Source organism: Aplysia californica, unplaced genomic scaffold (assembly GCF_000002075.1).
Source record: "Aplysia californica isolate F4 #8 unplaced genomic scaffold, AplCal3.0 scaffold00041, whole genome shotgun sequence".
Classification (NCBI taxonomy): Eukaryota; Metazoa; Mollusca; class Gastropoda; order Aplysiida; family Aplysiidae; genus Aplysia; species Aplysia californica.
In genome coordinates this window covers 478,096-503,475 of record NW_004797311.1, presented here as the reverse complement: position 1 = coordinate 503,475, position 25,380 = coordinate 478,096, and the positions used below count along the sequence as shown (strand labels likewise).

At 36.6% G+C, this 25,380-nt stretch overlaps 1 protein-coding gene across 3 annotated transcripts; it reads left to right on the top strand.

Annotated features, from left to right (window-relative positions):
• The first annotated feature begins 200 nt into the window (after window positions 1-200).
• Window positions 201-24,939, top strand: LOC101854476 (conserved oligomeric Golgi complex subunit 1). 3 transcript variants are annotated; one of them, XM_013079111.1, is made up of 28 exons: window positions 201-234; window positions 1,934-2,033; window positions 2,910-2,954; window positions 4,026-4,092; window positions 4,727-4,833; window positions 5,337-5,406; window positions 6,001-6,180; window positions 7,027-7,074; window positions 7,588-7,674; window positions 8,408-8,615; window positions 8,786-8,848; window positions 9,307-9,388; window positions 10,088-10,193; window positions 11,157-11,255; window positions 12,015-12,109; window positions 12,438-12,596; window positions 13,269-13,439; window positions 13,755-13,847; window positions 14,414-14,518; window positions 15,429-15,521; window positions 16,027-16,120; window positions 16,963-17,040; window positions 17,646-17,722; window positions 19,453-19,633; window positions 20,235-20,366; window positions 21,341-21,550; window positions 23,515-23,696; window positions 24,734-24,939. In XM_013079111.1, the coding sequence occupies exons 1-27, from the start codon at window positions 213-215 to the stop codon at window positions 23,671-23,673; spliced, it is 2,931 nt and encodes a 976-aa protein (XP_012934565.1). In that variant the 5' UTR covers window positions 201-212; the 3' UTR covers window positions 23,674-23,696; window positions 24,734-24,939. The 3 variants fall into 3 exon arrangements, with proteins under 3 accessions (XP_012934565.1, XP_012934568.1, XP_012934566.1); XM_013079114.2 differs by lacking the exon at window positions 201-234 and adding an exon at window positions 280-324; XM_013079112.2 differs by lacking the exon at window positions 201-234 and adding an exon at window positions 362-639.
• The last annotated feature ends 441 nt before the right edge of the window (window positions 24,940-25,380 follow it).

The following is a 25,380-nucleotide window of genomic DNA, read 5'->3' as shown; positions in this document are numbered from 1 at the left end:
TTAGTAGACTAGGCCTACATCATGCACCAACACCATAGATTATAGATTGTACTCTCTTGAAGAAACTTCTACCTCCCCACAGAAATCTGTGGACCTCCCCCGCCCCCCTTTTTATGTCACTCTTCACAGGGCATGAAAAAAGTTTAAGGTAAATCTATACATGTCAAATCTTTTGTGCGATAAAAGCTATTAAAGCCTTTCAGCATAACAAAATGGCTTCCCACCGGCCTTCAGGTATCAAAGTTGACGTGTCACCAGTTCACGTTTTTTGGTTATTTTAACGTTTGTTTGATGCTTTTGCTGTAGATACAGATGCATACAAAGGTGCCTTCATTGCTAACAGACCGGTTCTGATATTTAGACCGTCTTTAGCTGTGATAATGAGGCTATGACAATTGTTTTTGTTATGATTCAATAGGTTCAGTTTTTTAAGTTGCTGCAGGTCTATTGTTGTTGACAATCGTGTTGGTTACTTCAGGAAGGAAATTAAATCTGGATTAAAAAAGAAAAACGTATTAAGAGAAAGCTCACTTATTTAGATAGCCTGCAGCTTTTGCAACTGTAAGTCACAGTCTCGCAGGTTCACCCCGATCTGGGTTGGCAAAGTTTCCACAGTCCGCTGCCCTACACTTGACTTTTGTAGGCTACTTGTTACAGTACAGTTTGTTGTGTTGTTCTTTTGCACAGTTGCTGAAATGACAATTCATCTTAGAATTTAACGATAGAAGATTTATATTATACAAAATTTGCTTACTTTACCTAGATCTAAGTCAGAATGAGTGTTCACCCAAGAAAGCGAAAGGTCTTGTTAGAATGTAAGTGTCTGAGCACCTGCTGCAAAATTGACAGCTTTCCCTAAAATGCTTCCTCATTCATTCACTGGAAGTTGAGGAACCTGAATATTAAATTATTATAAATGTTTTGAGTCTGCGTGAGGGCTTATTGGTGTAATAAGTTAGAATTGAAAGTGCAAGTTCAAATTGAGGGACGTGCTTTGCAAATATGTACAATTAGATCTAGTATGTGTGTATGTAAATTATTATTTATATGAATTTGTCTGCACTTGGAAAAGATGGGTGGTGGGCAGGTGCTCTAATCTCCAACTTTTACACGACCTTGTGTTACAAGTGATGTTAAACTCTATAACAAACTAAACTAATTGAGATGACATGAAGTATTCTCGTCTTGGTGAGGGCATTATAATATAAATATGATATTGACAATACAATGTTTTGTATAACATGTATTGTAAATATTTTCAAGGAAAGACAACAAGACAAGGGAATTCCCATGACATACAATACTATTTTCATGTCTCATTTTGATTTCTTTAGACCTAGATTCTGACAATTTTTTTGGGGGGTACTCTGTCTTCTTATTTCTGGAAACCATTTAGCTCTGGGAGGATTCGTCTCGGCGCTTAGCACGAAATCCAGAAAAAGGGAGATAATCCACCTAAATATTATATGTTTATTAAAATAGTCATAAAAAATATTTACAAAATGATAGCATAAAAATAAAACTATGTTGGAAAAAGAATACACTGCTTTCAATGAGCCATTTCAGCTCTGATACAGTATGGGCATGTTACTTATGTCTCCCATTGTAGTTGAGACTATCGGGTTTTCCTTTGTAACTCATCTATCCTGTCAGATTAAAAAAATAACCAGCTCCTCTTTTATCTTCTTTTTCAGAATTAAAATTTCGAATTTTTCATGGTTGTCATGTTTAAAAGATGTGTATTTGAAAAAAGAATTAAAATTAAATATTAGTGATTTTGTAGCAGTTTTCTGACATTGAATTAACATCCCGCCCCCCAGATCATGAATTGTGAAAACATGAGTAATGAGGAGAAACTAAGTGACACTCTGTGCTGTTCTTATGTTCAAGTGTTAATGTAGTAAGTAGAGAAGTTTTTTCTTTTTTTTGTCAGGTGCTGTTGAATCAAAACCAAACATGCAGGACACAGATGCAAACAGTTTGTTTGAAAAGCATACTATTGAAGAAATCAGAGACTTGGAGAAGAAGACAAGGTATGTTGCAATAATGAAATGAAAGTATGCTAAAAAAATTTGGAAGCACAAGAATGTACTGCGAATACAACTTCATAATCATATGTGAGGCATCGTGGTGAAATCAGACACTCGTCAAAATAATGAAATCGAAGAAAAAGTCATTTATTGTCCAGTTTGGCAATTTTTATCAAAATTTTCTCTCTTGGTTAAGTTGAAACACCTTTTATGTTCATATGAAAACACATTTCCATGTAAATTTTACTGAAAAACCTTGTGTAAAGACACAAAATATTAAGGACTCTTAAGCTATTGAATACATCAATTTACCAAACTTAGGCGGACATTTTCTCGCTAATCTAACTTCTGAAAACAGGCGACCCCACCTCCTTCAATCGCAAATATCTTGACTTCTATTCAAGATAAATGGATATATTTTTTATCTATAACAAAGCAAATGAACGACCTTTAAAATGGCACCAATAACTCCATATGTGCCCAAAAATTGAAGAGCGCCTGATTTCACTGGGTTGTGACACGTGTTCCCTTAGTTATTGATTCGTGATAAAGGAAATATGAAAATATTTGCTTGCTGTAAAACATACTTTAATTAAGAAACCTAATGTGTAAGCTATATCTGAGGTGAGCTGCAGAATGCATGTTTGTAATATAGTGTAGCACAACAAGATGATGCATGAGTTTAAAGCCGGTTTGATGCAGAGAGTAAAACACAATATACTGATTGTTTTTTTTGAGAAGCAATTCAGAATCTATCACTGAAGTGTTAAGATATAGGTAAAGGCCTTTTCTCATTGTGATGTGTCTTGTTTCTTTTGTTTTATATTGAACTCTTGTCATTGTCTTGATTGAGAGACTATTAATAAATTTTATTTTCAGATCCGATATTGAGAAAAAGAAAGAAGATTTACGAGTGATGGTCGGGTAAGACTTTTTTTCTTCGAAATTCAGTTTTGATATTCTTATTAGTAAAAAGTATTATTTATTCAGTGAGCTGTAAGTTCATGTTGGCCTTGTATTTCATGATCAATTTACAGTAAGGTCAGTTCAGCAAACCTATATTACTACCTGAAAGGAAAAAGACATTTATAAGGTTTTATTTAAAAAGGAAAGGATAGATCTTAACTGATTCCGTCCATTCTGCCGCTGCTGACAGCGGCTCTGAGTTTTTCCGTTGCGTCCATTCGTCCGCTGTCAGCGGCTCAACTAAATCCGAAACAAAGGTGCACTTTTTAACATAGTTCCTACTTTTCAAGTTGTCGAAAGGAAGTAGAGCTTGTAAACAAACCTTACCTCAATTTCTGAACGCCAATGTCGATCGAAACTCCGCGAAATTCTTGCAAAAATCGTTGTTTTGTTGTCGCGATGTAGGCTAGATCTAAGGGTAAACAACACGGGGCCTGGTATAATAAAAAGGCCCTTCAAAGAAAGATATTCAACTAAATTTGTGAGATTCTTGCATAAATGTGTGCTAGGGTGATATCGCTACAATGTTGTGTTGATTCCTATGGATTATAAGGACTTGTAGAACTGAGAAAATGCGGTAAGTCGAAATTTTCGAAGAGCTGTGGCGCAATTTTTTTTTCCCTTTCGTTTTTGTCTGAAGGAAAATGCAGTACAAACAGATTATAGGTCATTGTTATTGATATAAACAGATTCTTCTATTTATTCCCATCATTTTGGTATATGACAATACCTATTAGAGTGACTTAGAGCTTCACAGTAATGCATTAAATAGATGCACCCCAGGTCTAAAACTGAACAGGGAAAAATAATTCTGTCCAGAGCCTGAAAAAATCATGGACGGAATCATTTAATTAGATTTTTGCTAAAGGCTGTATTCTTTTGCTTTTCTTTGATTTAGTGGCAACTGGGCTTCTCAAGTTGAAATATTTAACATACATCAAAACTTCATCTAATGTGCTGTATATATGTTCTCTGTGCATTAGTTATGTGACATGTGTTGTTTTATTGCTTCTGTCTTCGAACAAATAGAGAGAGGTACAGAGATCTCATTGATGCAGCAGATACAATTGCGGATATGAAGACAAGTGCTGAAAATGTAAGTGTTTGTTCTGTCCACTGTAATTTGAAGTGCAAATTATGATAGATGTTTGTCATATATGTTCTCCTGGCTTTCAGCCTCTGTCTATTTGTATTTTTTTTTTGTTGCTCTTTTGATAGCTGATAATATTATAATTAAATTTTGCGCTTTTGGACATCTTATATTTTTCTTATTTTACTACAAAATTGACAAGAGAAAGAAAATAAGAAAGATATCTGCCGAAAATCCTTGAAAAAAATTTGGTTTACAAAGACATATGGGAACAAATTGGATACTTCCAGTATGACACAGTTCGGAGCAAATATCAGTCAATTCAGGCATGCCAAACCATTTCTGATTGCTACCACTTAGGGTTCCAGTTTGTCTTTGCTGAGGTTAATGTTTTGTGCAGAAGAGAACAGCTTAGTAACCTTCCTCCTGAAATCTATCACACACATTTTGCACAGGGTTCATTGGAATTTCTGAAATCGTTGGATGACTAGGGTCCCATGCGTTTGTATTTGTTTAAACAATTGTTTCTGCATTTATTATAACATACAGTTCATTTATAGGTGTACTTGTTTTAGGGCTTAATGTAACCACTAAGTTGGGATCAATTCATCTCATTGGATATTTGTTATTTGGACATTAGGTGATGAAGTCTATTTCAAGCATGGAAAACTTGTGCAACACAATGCGTCAAAAGCACATGGTTAAAGGAGCTTCTTTCCACATGCACATCAATATTGACAGAGACAAGTGAGTATCTCACGTTTCCAATGCTACTGGAATATTTACTTTCATGCTTTCCAGCCTTAGAAAAGATTTTGTTATTAATAGTTACTGACAGTAGGGAAAAGACACCACTTCTATCCATTTCCTCTCTTTCTTTTTGTGTGTTGTTTTTGCTATTTCCGAACAGTGACAGCATAAACTGTGTTGTTCAGATAGACTTCTCTTTAACTAAAAAAACTAGTTTGATAGTTTTTAGTTTTAGATGTGCATAATATATGCACTTAAAATATTCTTGATGGGTGGATTATTGTTGTATCATTGTTTTGAAACATATGAGCATGATTTTCTTTTCCTATTTGTTGTTAAAAATGTGTTTTGGGGGCATTACTGTATGGTCAGTCCCTTTGAATTCATACAGATAAAAATAATGTACATTGTAGTTTTATTATGTTTAAAGCTTAATTCAGGATGAATTGTTTGTCTATTGTTTGTTAGTGATGTGCGGTTGTTGTTTTTTTAAACTCTAGGAATACCAGGGAGCAAGACTTCTATGGTACTGCTGCCCAGATCAAACTTCTTATGGATATACCTGAAAAGGTAAGAGTGGGGAAAAAGTGATTGTAAGAATACAAAACTAGTTTGCAATTTTTTTTTCTTTTTTCAAATGTAGGTGTTTTTATGCCTTGCCAGTCAAGGTCAACCTTGGTTGGGAGGGATACAACATCCTAGCAGAAAAGCCAAGTTACTTGATAAAGATTTGCTCTACTTGGGAATCGAACTTGGGTCTCTCACATGTGACAGTGAAGCACCTAATGCTACACCACAGACGCTGATTGCAGTTTGTTGATTTGTAGAATGGAGTGCAAGTACTTATAACAATATTAATAAGAATGACAGTGATCTTCTTCTTCTTCTTCTTCTTCTTCTTCTTCTTCTTCTTCTTCTTCTTCTTCTTACTTTTTCTTCTTCTTCTTCTTCTACTTCTTCTTCTTTGTCTTTTTTTCTTCTTTTTCTTCTTCTTTTTCTTCTCTCCTCCCCCTCCTCCTCCTTCTTTTTCTTCTTCCTCATTTCCTCTCCCCCCCTCCTCCTCCGCCTCCTACTCGTTCTTCTTCTTTGATTCTTTTGCTGCTTTTAAAAACTGGTCCAGTCTTTAGATAGCTTTTTTTCTTTTGTTTATTTGTGTGCACTTAGATCTGGAGCAGTGTGGAGAGTCAGGAGTACCTGGAGGCCACTCAGCTCTACTTGTTGGCTCGTCACATCAACACCAGTCTGCACCTGGACCCCCGGCGCTCCTCGGATGTCATAACGTGGTTCCCTGTCCTCACAAGACAGTGGGCTGCCATCAGTCATTTCAAGACCACGATTTTGCAGGTCTGTGGATGTAAAGTTTCCATTTTATGTTCCTTCCTATCGACAGTCTTATACTCTAGCCATGTCTGGTTACTTGGAAGCTTTTCAGTTTTTTTTAAAAGAAATCGTTCTTACTTAAATGATGAGACAAGACTAACAGGTCACCTCACCCCCACAGTAACTTTTATACTGTCATCTCTTTGATTTTTTATTGAGGACCCACAGATGTGCCGCCAACACAAATCAAGGCAATTACTAAAAACACCAGATTATCAACCGGATTATTATATTTTCTCAATGGCGATATCACAACAAAACACTTAAAAAAAAAGTAAATCTAAATGTTTGCAACATCAGCCATATCAGCAGTGTTATGCTGTAATTGTGGAACTGGAAGAATTAGGTAGACTCATTTTTTGTTCTTAAATCATATGGCTGATGTTACAAACATTTAGATTTACCTTTTTTTTAGAAAAGTGTGTTGTTGTGTGATATTGAGATTGAGAAAATATAATAATCTGGTTGATAATATGGTACTTTTTGTAATTGCCTTAATTTGTGTTTGTGGCTTATGGAGATTGTATTTATTTTCTGCCAACCATACACTCAGATTCCTCACTTAAACCCTGTGGAAGAGCACTGACCGACTTCTCACGCTTCTTATTAACAAGATGATATGACATGCTGAAAAACCCATTGGATTGTTCGAAATACTGAGGTGAATTTGTTGTATGTTTATTTTACTGCTAAATTTTATTGACTAGAGCCATATGTATTTTGCTTGTAATTGCCTTTTTAAACCCTACCTGTAGACAATTATGCTAACTTTATGTTTGTTAACAATTTAAAACCATTATTTCTGTACAGGGCTGCCGTTCTCTGCTAACAGACACAGAGGCTGATCTAAGTGACTTGGTATGATTGTGAAGCTTTTTTTTTTTTTCAAAATTATGAGCTTGAGTTGTTGTTTCGACGTTGTGTTTTCATTTAGATTGAAAACTTAATTGTGATGAAGAAATCATGAGTAAATGCATGCATTAGGGTAAGTAAAGGATACTCGTTTAAACTTGTTCAAAATTTTTGGCCCGGTATGATTATCTGGATTTGATAATGTTGGTCTAATGATTTCTGACAAATTTTTGTTTTGGCATAAAGACTTTTGTGTGCCTTGACCTATTGTTTGAACTTGTGGCCATTGTGTATGATAGTGAATTTGTGTTTCCTATGTAGATCAGAATAGTTGTAAGAAAGCTGATGCTTTCTCAAAAATCGATGTAACTGCATGTTTATATGATTTAGATCATTCTTTTTCAGTATTTAGAAAAAAGGCGTGGTTGGCAAATCTCCTTATTTTGAATATACCTTTGAAAATCAGTTTAGTAGAATTTGTCATTGGTTGACATAGAACTGAAACGTTTCTCTTTTCAGCAAATGGCCAATGTCTTGTGCTCCATAATTCTGTTAGAAGACAGCACTCCACGCCAAGTTTTCACTGAGTTTTTGTTAGCTCGTACAGTAAGTATGTTCTCTGAAACAAGGAACACTTCTATTTGATGTGCTAGTTTTTGTGACATTGTCAGTTATATTTGTACTTTTCTTATCATGGTATATATTTCTAAAAAGAATTGTACACTATGCATGTTAAAGTCATTTTGTATTGCTAAAAATGTTGTGGAGAATACTAAGTCCATGAACAGGCCTACCACTTACCCCGAAAAAAAAAGAAGATTTCTAAGCGTTGTTTTACTTTTCAAAAGACCTCAGTCTGTACGCAGTGCATGAGGAAGTAAAAGTGATTACTTCTGCATCTGTAAAATGAGTTGAGATTTATATTTTAATGAAATTTTTAATGAAGTTTGTGAATATAGAAGTTAAGCACAAATGTGTTTGAAATGTTCTGCAAGTACTGGCTTTAGAGCAATGAAAGAACCATGAGGCTTAAGTCAGCACCCTCTTAAATTTCGTCGTCATCTTCCTCTTCACCATCATCATTGCCTTTAAGTTACAAATATGAGTTTGCTAACATAACCTTTGTCTACAGTGTCATTTTAACAATTTGGGAGATTTGACTATTTAGATGGAGACTTCTGTGCTCCTGCTTGTGTTTCAACTGGCGAACAACTAGTGCCTAATAAATTAAGACTTGATGCTTTGAACAGAAAAGAACCTCCTCCAGGAATCTGAAGTTTCTATCTTCAGCTTTACTTTTCTTCCTGAGGGTTATTTGTCCCTTTTTTCCCCCCCTCAGAAAGCCTTGCAGCAGATTCTGCACTCTGGCCAGCAGGGCAATGTGAAGCTGCAGGTGACAGGAGTTGCTCGGCTCCTCACATCGTCGCTACGGCAGATCTACTCTGTCTTCTACTATCATGACTCTCAGAGCTCCGGTCACACCCCAGGAGAACCATTTGGTTTGCTCTTGACCACGCTGGACAGCGTTGTGTCCAAATCAAACCAGGGTAAGGGAGAACCTGATTATTTATATGTAACAATGGTTCTGATATTTTGTTAAATAATACCGATTTGAGAAACAAGGTGAAACATATGAAGACTCAATGACTAACAAAATGTCCCTGATTTTTACAGTGTTTCTTAACTGTTCCTTCCTTTTCACTGTTCTGTTTTACAGACACTCTTCTTTGGGACATGCAGGGAACCATATCATCAAGGTGCTTACCACAGTCTGTGAGAAGTAAGTTGGGTTATCACTGACAATCTTCCCTTTACATAGTAAATATTTTTGATTTTGATTGAATCGCTTACATATTCTGAAGCTGCATTTACTTTTTAAAAGACATCACTTGATATTTATGTGTGCATAACTAAGATTAAATCTTTTTTTTTTTTTTTTTTAAATATTGAAAATGATTTTGACACAGAATGATTCAGGCTGTATTATTAGTTAGTATTTAGTTCATTGGAACCATGGGTCTAGGGCATCACATTTTCAGTTCTTACGCATCTGAATATTATCTCAGGGGTACCATAATTTCACATTTTACACATCTTAGGAGAATAATATACTTCTTTATCCCATTTAATTTGTTCTTGGTACTGGATCTTCCCTGCTCAAAGTTCTTTCTAGGGGGTTTTCCCAGTATGTCTTGCAAATGATTGTCTTGATCGCAAAAAAAAGTGCTGTTGTCACAGATTTCAAGCCCATGCTGAGGACTCCTGCTACAGCACTTCAGGCTCAGCATCTCAAAGACAATTGTCAACAGTGGATAAACACGTATGTTTTGGATTTGTTTAAAGTGAATGGTTGACGGTTGCTCTAATATGTTCTGTTTTTTAAAAAAAAACTTCTTTTAACTACTTCTTTCATGTTGCTATTGTTTTAATCTGTTCCTAGTGATTATCTGGAAGACTTGCTGTGAACTACTACTCAACTTCATTCTAGAAACAAAACTGCACAACAGACAAGGTCGTACTATGTATTTTTACATATCCACTTGCTGAAGGGGGCCAGGGTTTTAATATGTGTAAGCTATGAAAATAAACAGTCACACTTTGAACCAGCTTTTTGTTAGTGGGTCTTTATTCACACCTGTTTTTTTCTGTGCTCGAAAAATTGAATCATAGGAAACGAGAATTGCAGCGGTCTTCTCCTCCTGCTTCTGCTTCTTTATTTTCCTCTTATTCTCCTCTCCCCTCCCCCTTTCCCCTCCCTCTTCATTTTCTCCTGCTGTTTCTAAGGAGGAAAGAAGTGTTATGGATGGGAAGACTAGATTTGCTTTTAAACACGTGTTATTTGGTTATCTGGCTATCATCCCATTACACTGATCATAGGGCCAGCTTCTTCTCTTTCACCCTGTTGTTTCAATAGTTTTTTAAATCCCAACAAAACGCATTACCTTTCTTTTTTTGGAAGGGGATTAAAATGGAAGCTTAAATTATGAGGTCACTGTTGAAATAAATATTTGTTGTACAGTTGTCTGCAAGATGTTCAGTCCGGAGTGGGAAAGCTGCTGAACTATGTGAACACAGTGAAAAGACTGGCAGACATTCGGGACGAAGTCTGGGAGCTACTCAGTACAGTAAGTTTTGTTGTTTTCCTTGTTCTAATATTATGAATGGTTGATGGGCTCTTTCATGTGATCTTCTCTTTCTATGTCTTTTAAGTGTTACTGGTTCCTGTGTTTGTTTTTGGCTACAGAATGATTGAAAGATGCCCTGATTTGGTCTGTTTCTTGTACTTCATTTGTGTTTGTTTCTTTGTTTTGATCTGTTCTGAGGCGAAATATAGACTTTTGGATGAAGACTTGCAGTTGATTACATCTTGAAAATTATTAAGAGTGGATTTTGATAGGGCTTGAGCCAAGAAGGGATAAACGCACTTTGATTGACAAGAGAAGAAGCAAGGTGATAGCACTTGCATGAAAACCGACCTTCACAAACTCTAGGAATTTTTGCTTCACTTTTGAAATGACCTGTGAGTCAAGAATACCCTTTTCTTTTAGCTACTTTGCATCAGAGGGAAAAATTGGGTTGGAAAAATTCAGTGCTCAAAGATAATGCTTGTCGTTAAAAGGCCATAACTTCGCATGCAATTGATTGATGTTTTGAAAGGTTGAGAATGGTTGGAAGTCAGAATTTCAGCAGCATTTCAGAAATGACCCTGTTCAAAATGCCTAGAAATGACCATGTAAAAGGTTTCCTGGAGTTGCTACATATGTCATCAGTTTGTGATTTTTTAAATGTTTGGTTTAAAAAAGGTACTTATTTTTCAGGCTTGACATCTAGTGTTGAAGTTAAAATTGCAACAACAACAAAAAAGAATGTGCTGATTAATGGTATGAATATACAAAGAGAACTTAACAGATGGATGAAGGAGAAAATTACAATAAAATAGTTTTTTAAAAAAAGTATTCAGGGAGAGAAATGAGTTAATGAACCTTGATTGTTAATGTCTGCTCCAGAATCTGGCAACTAATGATGATGTTGGTTTGACCACTCTTTCTGCTTTGTTGAGTCCATGACACATTGTTGTGCTGTTTCAGGTTGAGAGTACAGTGAGCTGGAAACAAATCAGTGAGAGCATTGTTTGCTTGAAAGTGTGGGAGGATTTCTTCAGGCCGTTGTTTGTTGGGAGAGTGAAGGTGAGTGGTTTTAAAACAAGTGTGCCTGTACTGCAATCATTTTTGTTTTTCCCACTTTTTTCTGGGTGCCCTGTGCTCACAGTCGTGTATATATATATGAAAATATGCTGATTGACACTGCATTTTAATACATTGCCTCCATATCTTTTTTGTCCAAAAAATTCCCTGCAGACATATGAATTTCTCTTGTATTTAAAATGTCACTGACTCAGTGCTTCTAATGTGCAAGTTGTATTTGGTATCATTTTATTCAATGACGTCAGTATATCGCGACATCAGTGCTTTCTTGTCGTATCTATATTTTTAATAACAGTGAAAACAGTTCATAACGAAGAGTGAGCTTAAGAAGAAGTCACATTTTTACTGTTAAAAAAAATGGAGATATGACAAGAAAGCACTGGGGCCGCGATATGTTGATTATGAGATTATAATAATTCATTTTAACTCACCACTTGTCTGTAAGTTGTCATGGCAACAAAACAGTGTGCAAATAGGTAGAGGCATGGATCGCTGAGACATGGGTTTGGAACTATAGGGTTAATTAATTCTTTCAAATATTGTGTATTCATGAATATGGGAGTGATTTATATTGATTCTGTCAACATTAAATAATAATGTTTGCTGGGCTATACATACTCATAAATAGACCTGATATACAGATAGAAAGACACATGAACATAACTTTGTGTTTTGTGACGGATACACAATCTTTTACCTCCTGGCTACAATTTCATTTGCTTATCTCTCCACATTTCACAGGCTTTGGTTCAGTTCCAGTTGGACACAGCTGCTGAACTGACCAATCGTACCATCTCCAAGGTTATGATGGAACTCACCTCTGACATGAATGACAGGTATGTCAAAAAACCAGATTGTGTTACCGTTCAGCACCAGTTGTCATGTTGTAAAACGTCACTGGGAGGCTAAAAACAGTGTGTTCCAAACCACATATGTGCATACATCATTCTCCCTGTTTGTCTCTACTATCTATTGTTCTGTTGATTGTGAGTGGTTGTGGGTTGCCATTGATAGGTGCGTATTTCTTTTATTTCCTTCTGTTGTTGCTGTCTAATTTATCGTAAATGACCCAAATGACCGTGTGCCTCTGTTCATTCAATCAATTAAATTATTTAATTGATATACTTTGTTTTCTATTAAAGACAATGTTTTATGTTCTTGCAGTTCACTACAATGTGAGCGAGATCTGTCTGTGTTCTTATGGACTGAGAACCCCAGTGACATCATCATGGCAGACATTTGGCAGGCAGCATCTACAAAAACCCTCAGCGACTGCGGAGGCCTTGTTCTTAAGGCCAGGGCTTTCACACCAGCAGTACAAAAGTAATATTGTAGTCTCACATTTATGATTGCAGGTCATATATATTGCATAATTGCAGAGGCCTTTCCTGAGCAGCTTGTAATATGAGTTACGGCCCCCTGAGTTTTAGTCAATTTAGAAGTTACAACTTGACATTATGGCAGTCTGCAGTTCATTTTTCATCAGAATTGCATTATCCTTTGTAATTATATCCAAAATTCTTGTCCCTTGTTCTTTACATATCATTAGTACCTTATTCTGTTGTGTCATTGATGTTGTGAGAGGTTACATTCCCCTGCCATTTAGTTCGTGGCAGGCATGTGTTTTTTCAAAAGTCATACTGAGATTCATTGAATATACAAGTCGATGGTATAATATTTGTTTCACCAAAACTGCACCATATACAGCCAATATTACATGCTGTACCAAGTGACCAACTGTAGAAAAGTTTATTTTACAGGAGACAAAAATACATTTTTTGCTCAGTCCCTTGTAATTTTATTTTATTCGATTTATTGTAAATCAAAAGTTATGTTCAGAGCATTCCTTCTCTTCTTTTGGGAAGGCTACATCTTCATATGATAAAGTCTATCTTTAGATGTTGAAATATCTCAAACTTGACCCTTTCACTTCCAAATACATTTTTGTGACTTAACTAGCAATGTTATTCCTGAGCCATTTTTTCATTTGACCAGCCTGTGTCACAGTGTGGATGAAAAGCTGAAAGTCTTGCTGGAAGACACTGAGACTTATGTCTTGGGAGGAAACAATGAGGATGTGAAGGAACAAGGGGCTTTCAACAGATTTGCTGACACAGCAGATATTCTCAAATACATGCAGGGCTCCTGTGTCAAGTGTGTTCAAGAGTGAGTACAGTATATGAATTTATGTTTTGGTGATAGCTCAAGGGCTGCAGAATAGCCATGTAAATCCATGTGTTACTTCAAAGTTCTTAAGGTTTTAGTTTAATTTGTTTGCTCTTTTTTTGTTTTTCATTGATCATGATTATAGTTTTCTTCTTTCCAATCTTGTTGCGAAATTGGGATGTAGTTTTTCAGACCTTACATCCTCAGCCTTCCCCTTCTGAATGAACTGTGTGCTCTGAATATGAATTTACTTTGCATTCTGAACAAATTTCACATTTTTAATAAGATTCTTTTAATCGTTTTTCCGTTTTACAGAATTCTCGACTACCTCACAGAGCAGCTGAGACTGTGGGAGAAATCACTGGCTGACATCCCTGATCCCCTCACCAATGCCATCACTGAAAATAAGTAAGTAATTATGTTAGTGAGTAGGATACTGTTTCGTCAGTTAGAATGTCCTCATATTTCTTTTGTTAGCTGAATTTGTGAAAAAAACGTCTTATTTATTCATGAGTTCTTTTGTATGGAAAAGTCTATGCTTTTTAAGAGACATTTCTCCGAACAGGCAGAAATATTTTTACCTCCTGTATTAGCAGGAAAAAATTTTGCTTATTGGAAACTTTTTGTTTCTTTTAGTTTTTTGGAGTAGTTTTCTTAGTTTTTTTCATTGGTATGATATGAAGGTTTTTGTTTGTTTTTCTTTTCTCAGCCATGAATCAAAATGTAGCGTAGAGGAAATTCTTGTTTCAAATAGAGGGATAAAAATAATGTTGAGATGTTGTTTACAAAGTGAATTATCTGAAAGTCCAGTGTCAATAAATTCTATTCTGTTTTTAAGAGATGTCAAGTGATTTGAATTTTAACTCCTTATATGAATAATTATGAAACAAATTAAAATAAGACAAGAAATTTAGGTCTTTATATTGATGAGTTTGAGCATTGGTTGTTTTATTTCACCCATCACCCCCTTTCAGAGTTCTACTGACTGGGCGAATGTGCTCTGCCATGAGTGAAATCACCCCACACCTACAGCGCTGCATACTGGCTCTCCCTGACTGGGACAAGCAAGCCTCCTTTAAGTGTGTAACCTTGATAATATCAGTGTTGTGATAGCTCTTACCAACTTATAAAAACGGAGTGAAGGTTGAAAAAGACACACGCACACACACACATACACACTCCTCACACACAAACACACACGTACACACACACACACACACACACACACACACACACACACACACACACACACACACACTCCTCACACACAAACACACACACACAAACACACACACACAAACACACACACACAAACACACACACATGCACACTGTGAGGGGAAATTGTTTTTATGTTTCAATGAACAGTTTTGTATTTAAAAAGTACTCAGTAGGTGTAGCTCTGTTTGAACCTATTTTTGTGCTATCAGTCTGTATTTTCTGTCTGTCACAGCCCCTTTATGTCCTCAATACTTAACTAGATTATTGTGTAGTTTTGCTCCTGTCCAAGTAAGACAACAATCTTATTTATCAGTACTTTTTGTGTGGAATAGGATTACATCCTAATGGTTAAATATTTAGAAAATTTTTTTGAGATGATTAATAGCCCTAGTTCAGGTAATAAAGCTTTAGTGTCCAAAAGAAAACAATCTGTCCTGTTACCCAGTGACTGACTTTTGATTTGCTTTAACGCTATATATACCACATTGAAATACTTTGATAGATTTTAAGTGCCTTGTCTCATTTGTTATACAAAATAAGGAAATTTGTTTATTGCTGATCTGAAATTTTGCAAGGACAATTTTTGTTGTCACTGGATGGAATGATTTATCAAATTTTAATTAGTTTGCTCATGTTTGCTAACAAAAAATATGAATTAATCTTTTTGGGTTTCAAACTTTACTAACATTGCTCTTTGTCCGTAACTGATAAAGTGATGTGATATTTTGCAAATTTGTTAAATGTGAAATTGTTTAATTTGTTCTTTCAGTTTGACCAAAAAGCGCACACAAAAGCCATCAGACTTACCAGAGTGGCAAGCTGTCCACTCAAAGCTTGTACAGTGTCAAATGTTGGCCTACAGGTATGGCTTCTAATGAATTAACTCCTGAAAACTTTTCATCCTCATGAATAGGGTTATTTTATTATCCAAAAAACAAAAGTTTTAAAGTTACAGATCAGCTAAGTTATCATTATCTATGTTGTCAAGTTCTTTTCTGTATTTAATTTATTGTGATCGAGGATGTGAAGGGAGTTTGACGTTGTGTTGAATTTTGGGACTGAGGTTTTGTGTTCAGCAGTCAAAGTAAACTTGAAATTAAATGAGTTGAGATGTACTTGTCACAACCAAGGGCTTGGTTTTTCTAATGGTCATGCACACTTTACAACATACTCTTTTGGTATTAATAGGGCAAATTTTTGTGATTCTGATAATTATCATTATAATGTAAGTTCCATGCAGTAGGCTGCAATTGAGATTCAAGATGTTTATGACTTTCACAAAAGTTAACGTTACGTTTCTAAGCCAAAAACAACTGAATAAGGTTTAGTCTTGAAAAGGATGATATAACACCATTTCTCTTGTCCAGGATATGGATCAACTATACTGCAAAGAAGCTCATGACAGCTACCACAGACTACATCAGCAGCACAAGCCCAGATGTGATACTCTCAACGGCGACAGTAACTATCTGTTTTTATTTTGTACCGTTTTGTGAATTTAAAAACTCATACCAGAGTACCCTCAACTGAGTTTATCTTCATCATCATCATCATCATCGTCATCATAATCATCATTATCATCATTATCACCATTATCATCATCATCACCATCATGCGGGTGGTTGAAGGGTGCCATTAGTTGGTTTTATTTTCTTTCCGTCTATATATCTATCTCTTCACTCTTTCCGTGCAACAATTATTCTGTGTATGTGCATCTCTTTGCTCATACTCGAAACTCGTCATTGTCATTATTGTGGTCATTGTCATCCTCTTTGTCGTTCTAAACCTCCTCATCAATATTATCATTCCACCAAGGTGCACAAGAACAGAATCAAGATTCTTCTAACCGATACAAACTCATGAAACCCTTTTTGATTTTGTTTTTCTGGATTTCTGTCTCTAGTGCTCATCAACACAAGTGCCACTGGACAACTGTTGCATAACTGTTCTTGTTGATGTTTTCGCAAACTTTCTGTTGGCACACTTGCTGTTTCATTGTTTAAACAAATCTGAAGCATTTCTATCGTCATAAGTTTTTGGTTGATAAAGTTCATTTTTAATACCCTTTGTCTTTTGATGAAGGGATTTAGATCATTTTATAAAAACTGATGTAGGGTTTTTTAATTTTTATGTTATGAAAAGAAAAACAATAGTGTACAACCCTGATGGAAAATGAGAAAAATAATAGTGGAACAGGTCCTGTAGTTATGTTTTGAGCTTTTTTAAAAGATCAAATTTGAAACTGTATCACTGCCATGATAATGAGAATCTGACATTGTTCTGCTATTTCTTTGTAATTGCAGAGGTGGGATGAAGTTGAGATTCTTGAAGAGACAGAGGAAGGAAAAAAACTCTCGTCTAAAATCTATGTTCCAATGCAGGTGAGCTGATTCAGTGAAATTATTGATGTGTTAAGCATTATATAGAATACTCAGCATGCTTCTGATTAGAGACTATGTCCAGTGTTACAGAAATATTTATCAGAAACTGTCTCAGGACTTGAGATTCAGAATAATGTACTTTATTGCCAAGATGTGCTGTGTTTCTTTTGGATACTCATCAGTACTTTTTTGGTTATCTTTTTTGTCCATTTCATATTTTTCTTTCTGTTTTATTTCTTGTGTGGCTCTGTCGGTCATCCCAAATGGTGATGCCTCTAATCAATTTTTTCTTGTCACATATAACTTTTCATACGCTCTGCAGTGAACCTGAAACGTCTTCTTATTCAAAATATGATATCACTGTCCGCAGAAAGCACGGTTGTCTTACTTTTTATTAGAGAAACTAAATTTTTAAAGTTTTTCCAGCTTCATGAATACCTTTTCTGCTTTTGTGTCTCCTTTTTATTTAACTCATGCTCATGGGTCTTGTCCTTAGTGCATTTAAAATTTTAATGCGTCCTTGTATTCTTAGTCATTCATATTCAATTACTGTGGTCATTTTGTGCAGAATGCTTCATGGCAAACTTTTTTGCTTCTATGAACAGGCATCATGGCAAATTCAGACTCTTCTACACAGACTCTGTGCTGACCTGAACAAGATTGGAGTGCAAGCTTTGCCGAGGTGAGTTACAGCCTATCTGTAATATATGACCCAACTTCATGGAAGAGGTGTGCCCCTTTTCTGAAGTATCTTACATTCATGACATATGGGATGTTTTGGACCTTTGTGTTTTGGACGGCAGTTTCATCAGGATGAACTTTCTGTCCCTTGTATAACCTAATAAAGTTTACAGCACCATGGATGTTTACTTACTTGCTGTTGGTTTTAAGGCATCAATTGTCCTCACCAGTATAAAGCAACAGCACATCGCCATTTTGAGTTTCCAGCCCTACATGATCTCTGAAAAGATCTACAGTCGAACTTGTGTAAGATGGAATCGCAAGGGAGCCAGAAAAAAATTCCTTCTTAGACAAGGGAATTTAGGGGGAGTTGGAGGTTGGGGGTTCAAAGGCCCAGCCGGTGGGATCAAGGATCGCTTGTCCGATCGGCAAGTAGTGGTCAAAACTTCACTCCTTTCAGCTGCTATCCTCTCTGATAATGACATGTGTGTGTCTTACTTATCCAATTACCACCAGTGCTTGCTTTTCATAGGACCACTGTTTTACCTATTAAAACAGGAACGTTTGAACATCTCCTTTGCTTCCACCCTTTGCCCCACCCACCAGTGCCACCCCTCACTGTAATAACGATTCGTTGAACTCTTTTCTCGGCTGGCATTGGTCAATCTAATTTCACACCTCTGCTTCTGGCAACCCTAGAAAGTTTCCGTAGTGGCTCACAACTCAAGCAGTGTCACGGGCAGTCGTGTGATTTCACACCCACACTACACTGACCATCTGCATCGCTCAGGGCTCACATGATGGGGTAACATCTACCCCCAAATTGCACCCCTACTCCCTTTCCTCGCCCAGCGGCATGGCCATAGCGTTAAGTTTAGAGCCGTCGGAACTTAACTTCGAGTTTTGTTTCAAATCAGGGTTGAGCGGGCAAAGCATTTTCCGTCTTAGACAGGTGAAACCCTTGGAAGGGAGCGGATTTTTCTTTCAGTTTCCGCGTTGGACAGGTTTCTGTTTTATACAGGTAATTAAAGAGGAATATATCAAGGGGGGAGCGGGGAGATTCTGTTCAGACAGGTTTCCGTTTTACACAGGTTTCCCTTAAGGCAGGTTCGACTGTATTGCCTCCAACACCAATATAGAAAATACTCTGTTTTCAAAACCTGAGCAATTTGGAAAGCCATTCTTGTTAAATATCATTACATCAAGTCGAAGAGCAAGACCTCAAATAACTGCTAGATTGGAAGAGTAAATGTAAGGGCATCGATAAGAAGTCATACTTCTTCACTATTTCTTAGTTATGTCTGTCCAATTGGCTCGTTTTCCTCCTGCAAAAATTGTTATTGTGTCAGTGTACTTTTCATAATCCCAAATTTATCGACATTGTTAATTATTCTACTGTAGGATCCTTATGCATGTATTTTTTTGATAATTTGTATTAGAATTGGGAATTTTTTTTACGTTCAAGCCTAAAAAGAAACCTATCACTTTTCTTTTTTGAAAGCTTTCTCAATGCAATCTGTTATTTTGTTCATTTTTAATGTTAGCTTAGTGTTTATCAACCTTTTTTATAGCCAGTGCCAACTTTTGCCACCTTTAAGAGGCTTACACTTATACCACCCACCTACATGTACCAAGGGAATCATTAAATACTACCTGTCACTACCCGGGTGAGCCGCACCGCCCACTAAAATGACCTGGTTTTTGTAATGTCTGCCCTTCTTCTGTCTCCAGGTCTGTGATAACAGATTTGCTGGTTGTGGTGACAGATGATCTGCTGACTTCCTATGAACAACTTTTGTCCTCGAGGGGTAAGAAGAACGGGCCCCACCCACTGAGCCAGCATGAAGTGTTGCAGGAAATGTTCAACTTCAAATTCATTCAGCTGATCATTCCTCGAAAAGGAGATGAAGAAGTGAGTTTGTTGTATGAGAGAAATTAAGTCTCTTACCAGTGTAAAATTAAATGTGCATTTCTATGGATTTATAATGTGTTTCGAAGGAATGGTATTAATTGCTGATTGAGATGAAAGTGGAGGCTGCCAAATCTGTCTTTGTCATCCTGTGTAGAGGGATGGATTAAAGCCATATCCTGCTTATATGGCAATACTATTGTTGCTGTCTTGTACCTTATCACCTCTGTACTGCAATCATGTTACCAATGATTGAAATGTCAGGGCTCAAGTTTTCTATTATGAGATATCTGTTCAAGCTAGAGGGGGGGGGGGAGTCTTAAATGGACATAAGAGGTGCCGAGCCACAAAAAAAAAATTAGAAAATATTGTCAAACTGGAGGCAAAATGCTGGTATCTTCGATTTCATTATTTTGACGAGCACTTGATTTCATCAGGATGCCTCACATATATATCTGTAAAGCTTCATGGTACAAGATTGTTTTTGTGACAGAAGGTTCTCAGAGAGTGAAATTTGTGGGTTATCAAGATGTTTAGATTCTTTGTGTTAATGCACATGTTGCTGTGCTTTATCATTTTATACCTTGCTATTGTTTGTTTGCAGATCCACAAAAAGTACGAACACCGCTGTCAGGCTGTTGTAGCGGGTCTGGAGGAATTAGTTGACCCATTTGATCTGGATGTCTTCTCTCCATATATGCAAGCAAACCTTCTGAAGCAAGCTCAGAGATGTTCTGTAAGTTCTTTTCCCCATTCTATGCTCTTCCTTTTTCTGCATTCAGGATAGTTGACTGTCGCTTCTTTAACACATAGTCCCATTTATTTTTATTGTTTCGCTAACAGCCTCATATCTTTTTTTCCTCTCTTAAAAAGGCTTTTCAGTTATTTGTTTCTTGTATACCATACTTGCTTGAATTCTAATGGTAATAATAGTGATTTTACTTTTTACCTCATATGTCCAACTGTTTCTACCACTGAGTTGATATGGAATACATTGGCGAAGATTTCATTTTCGATGGTGCCTTTATTTTAAGTAAATCTTGAGGAAGAAAATTACACCTTTGTTTAGTACCTTTGAACCTCTAGATAACATGTATCATTATGCTTTTTAATGAGATTTCATTATTGAAACATACTATTTTGAATGTCCCATATAGCTGGTTGGGACGATTTGACCAAAATTCTGTTTTTTAAACTTTTATAGACGTTAAAACATGACTTGAACAACCATATAATTTAATATTTTACCGTTTTAATCTAAAGTTTCTATGGTTTTTGTCCTAATAAGTCTAATATACTGAACTTATGACAATATGACTTTTCTGCTCTTTGTATGAAGTTCACATGTTTAGTCCTCTAATATTTTCTACCAATGCCTAGTCTTATTTTTGTATCCATCAGTATTGTTTTAAGCCAGGGTGTTGAAAATCAAAGTTATAGATAGGTTTTGACCGGTCTGGGAACAAAAACACTGAACAATATGGTGTAGATAATGCTATAAAATAATATTGTAAGTGGAACCTCTATATTTCAAAGCTGATTTTTCAAAAAGACCGAACAATGTGGAGGAGGGGGGGGGGGGGGGGGGAATCTTAAATACTTCCCCAACTGTAAATATGGATGTTTATGATGTATTGAACTCGAGTTTTACATTGTTGTTGTGATTTGTTATCACCATTGTTATGTGCTGACTTGTCATTTTCCATATAGGTGATATTCGGAGCCCTGGCGAGCCTGGACAAGCACGGGGGTGTTCTGGGGTCGACGACCTCTCGTCCCGTGCTCAGCAGCCAGGAACAGCACAACATCCTTCCCTTGTCGTCCTGCCCACAGCGGTTCCCTCTCCTGCCGCTCAGTTCCAAGCAGGCCAGCCGGTCAGCTCTGACCACTCAGCCTATGACTGCCCAAGCCATAAACAGAGTGAGTGCTGCATACAGTAAAGGTGCCTCTGAGGGCTAGAAGTGCTTTCTTCCTTTGCTTCTAGATATTATGTTTACTTGGGCTTGTGCCCTTTGATTGTTGACATTGTGCTTAATTAAAAGAGTTCTCAAGAGATGCTACCATAACTGCTATTGCAGATAATCTAGAAAGGTGGTCCTTATTGTGCTGTCTTGTCTGTCTGACTGTTTGTCTGTCTGTCCCTTTGTCCCTCTATCCCTGCAGACACACACAAAGCTACTGTGGGGAAGTTAGACACACACAAAGCTGCTGTGGGGAAGTTAAACAATGAATTTGGCTGAAATGTAAAAGTTGTGGTAGGAAATTTGAATTAGGTCTGAATTCCTTTCTCGCCTTTTACTCAGAGTTGTGCCAAAATGCAACTTGCCTTTTATTTTTTTGGTGGTTCAATGTCTATCTGTCTATCTTTTCGTAAAACCAAAACAAAAATTTGCTGACAGTTACAAAAGAAACATGCTTGACAAGTTATGTCATTACTAAATGATAAATAGATGTGCCATTTTGCTAAAGCAGTGATGATACAATATGCTCATCACAGCTGTTCCCAATGTAGAATGCAGCAGTGTGAATGACGTTAGATTGAATTATTTTCTGTATACTTATCTATGAAAAATGATTTATGAAAATGTTGAATTCTCAGAATAGTTATTTCAGTTCTGCCCCTTTGAATGTGATACCTGAACTTGAGCTATGTCTGGAAGAGAATTTTGTTAACACATCTTTGGTCAGCTTTGGTCAGCTCTGTCATTTTGAAGCCTCTGTGGTATTTCTTCCTGTCATTTTTTGTATTACTCCAGCACTCTTGTAGCACATTTGTATCAATGCTCTTCCTCTATGACCCAGTCAATCAACAATCATTCACATGAGAGGGAAAACAAATTGTTGAATTCCATTTTTGTATATCCATTAGGTAAAGGGTATTTGCTTTCTGTCAGCTCTGTCAATTTCCTCCACTGAACGATTAGTAAAAAGTATCTCCTATCTTATCTTTCACGACTGTTCACCTCAGCTTGTTTCCTTATAACCGAAGCTTGTCAGCAGTGTCCATCCTGTGAAAACTGCCATCCACCATATACACTGCATGCTCTCTTGAACAGATGGGTGGGGGCTACTCTGGTACGGTCTTCTCTTCCCACTTCATGACAGTATTGCTATTGTCCTTATCTTTTTTCCTTCTGAAATGTGGCTGTGGGTGGTTGGAGGGTGCAACTCTAGGTACTACATCTCAACTATCCTTCATGTATCTATCTATCCTTAAATGTGTCATGACGTGGTGGAATCAGGCACTCGTCAATTTTTAGGTAATTGGGTTTATTGGTATCATCTTAAAGCCTGTTCATTTGCCTTCCTTTTAGTGAAACAAATATCCTTCTATGTTGAATAGAAGTTGAAATATTTGCGATTGAAGGAGGTCACGGTTGCCTGGTTTCAGAGGTAAAAATTAGCGAGAGAATGGCTACCAAAGTTTGGTAACTTCCTTGCCGGAGAGTCCTTGGAAACTAAAAATTTACATTTTTGGTGCTCTTGATCAATGTTTTTGAGTGAAACCTACAAATAATGTGTTTTTAAATGGACGTAAAAGGTGTTGAGCCAAAAAAAAGAAAATTAGAAAAAAATTTGCCCATCTGCCTAAAATATACAGATTTCTTCGATTTCATTATGTAGACGAGCGCCTAATTTCACCACGGTGCCTCACATATATATTACTTTTTTCCAACACTAATTGTCTGTTATTGATGTACATGCTTTTACTCAAAACTCAAACTCTGAAATGTGACTGTTATTGTAAGGACTCGCCCTGAACCGTAGCTGAGCAAGAACATTTTTCTGACTTTTATCAAAGAAACAAAAGTCGGACAAGTAACAAACAGACAAACAAACAAGGATGCAGTGCCTATTATACTTTTGTGTCTTCTTTCTCTCAGGCCCCAGAGGTCGGAGGTCAGAGTCTAACCTCAGCTGTGGAGGCCACTCTGCCGATGACTTCATCACAAGCCGACCTGAGCAGTTCCTTCTATGATAAGATGGAGAAGTTGGGCAGCATGGGCTCCAGGATCTTCTCCAACATCAGCGGGAAATCCTGATCCGTCTCTGCTCCAAATGTTTGGTGAGTTTTGCCAAAGATAGTAAACACGTGTGTTTGGAATGATTGTGAATTGTGGAGAATTAGGGCACTTTTTTCTAGAATTTATTTTCTTATGAGTTTTCTGGAATTGTCGAAAGTTGTAGACTTTTCTGTTGGACTTTTGGTAATTTATGTTCCCTTTATTTCATTGTTGTAATGATGTGACTTGTGAAAGTGGAGGCAGGCAAAAGAAATGAGATTAGAAAAGTATTTTCTTTTTATGTCCTTCCTTACCTTACTGTACCTTACCTAACATTTACTTACCTGACTGTAGCAGACTCAGATCTTATCTTGTTTTGTCCATGTTAACTTGTGTCCTATGAAGTCTGGGGAATTTTTCTGTCCAGGAAGTCCCTTTTGGAGCTCCTACTGTTGAAAGTACTCTCACGTCCTCTGTTTATGGTTATGCTTCCTTATACTAAAGAAAGAAAAGTGAGTAAGAAAATAATCGTATGCTGCCCCTCAGAAAAAGCTACTGACTGAAGTGTCTTTAGGCCATTCCCAAAGGGGGGACTTTAACATGTTCTTATGCACAGTAGGATTGTAAATGGGCTGATTCATCCATATCATACTCATAACTGTTCCTGAACTGCAACAAGGAACTGCTGCTTTTTCTTTCTTAATTCTTACTATCATCATTTTTCCTCTACTTCTTTTGTATGGTTGTCACACTCTTGTGACCCGCTATTTCCGGCTTTGTACTGTTGAAGCTAGAGAGGTAAGCAGAGTAAGCCTGATTCCCTGTAAGGACTTCTCTGTTGACATCCATCCATTGGTGCTGATTTGACCTTATGCCTTATGCAGTTGCGAGCACCGTAAAATGTCTATTAATCTAAAGCTAAGCAAATGTTTTGTCTCTTTAAATTAACAGCTCCTGGCAGTATTGTTAAGTTACTACTGAAGTTTTCCTTTTGTGCTTGGCCACGGAATGAGGGATTGTGTGAAAAAAAAAAATTTTTGTTTTTGTTTTTAAGATTTTTTAATTTACACTTTTTTGTTTTGTTTTGTGTCTTTTCCAGTAACTTATATTGGTGGTTCTCAACTGGTGGTCCATGGACCTTTTGTGGTCCGCGATGTCTTGTTTTGGTGGAATGCAAGACATTTTCTGTATCTGGCGGTAACCTGTATAAAGTGGTTCATAATATGATATAATTATTATATTTTAAGATTTATTAGAAATGCAGTTTGACACATGGTATCAAATAAATGTTGGTTAAAAAATATATATGAAGCCTCAGTGTTTTTGTGTTTGCTTTTTTACCTTTTAGATCTACTCAGAAATAAAATGGTTCAGTACAGTTCAGTACACTAGTACAGATATTTGAAAAAATGGAATTTGATTGAGGTCCTTCGCTTCTTACACAAGTTGAGAACCACTGATGTGGTTGAAAGTGCTTTGAATCTGAAATTGCATTGAAACTGGGAGGGGGGTGATTTAGTAGTCTCAAGACAAAATATTTCCCTCTCATGCGGAAGTGTCTGATTTGATTTTGTGTCAGCCAGGTATGGTTGACTGATAAGGTTGTGCTTTTCTGAAATTTACTACCCCCATACTGTCAAATACCATCCTGTGTTACACAAAGAGTTAAACCTGAACATTTTCATAGAGTTGATAGGATCTGAAAGTTCCTTTTTTCTCAAATGAGGAAGAAAAAATTGGCGATTT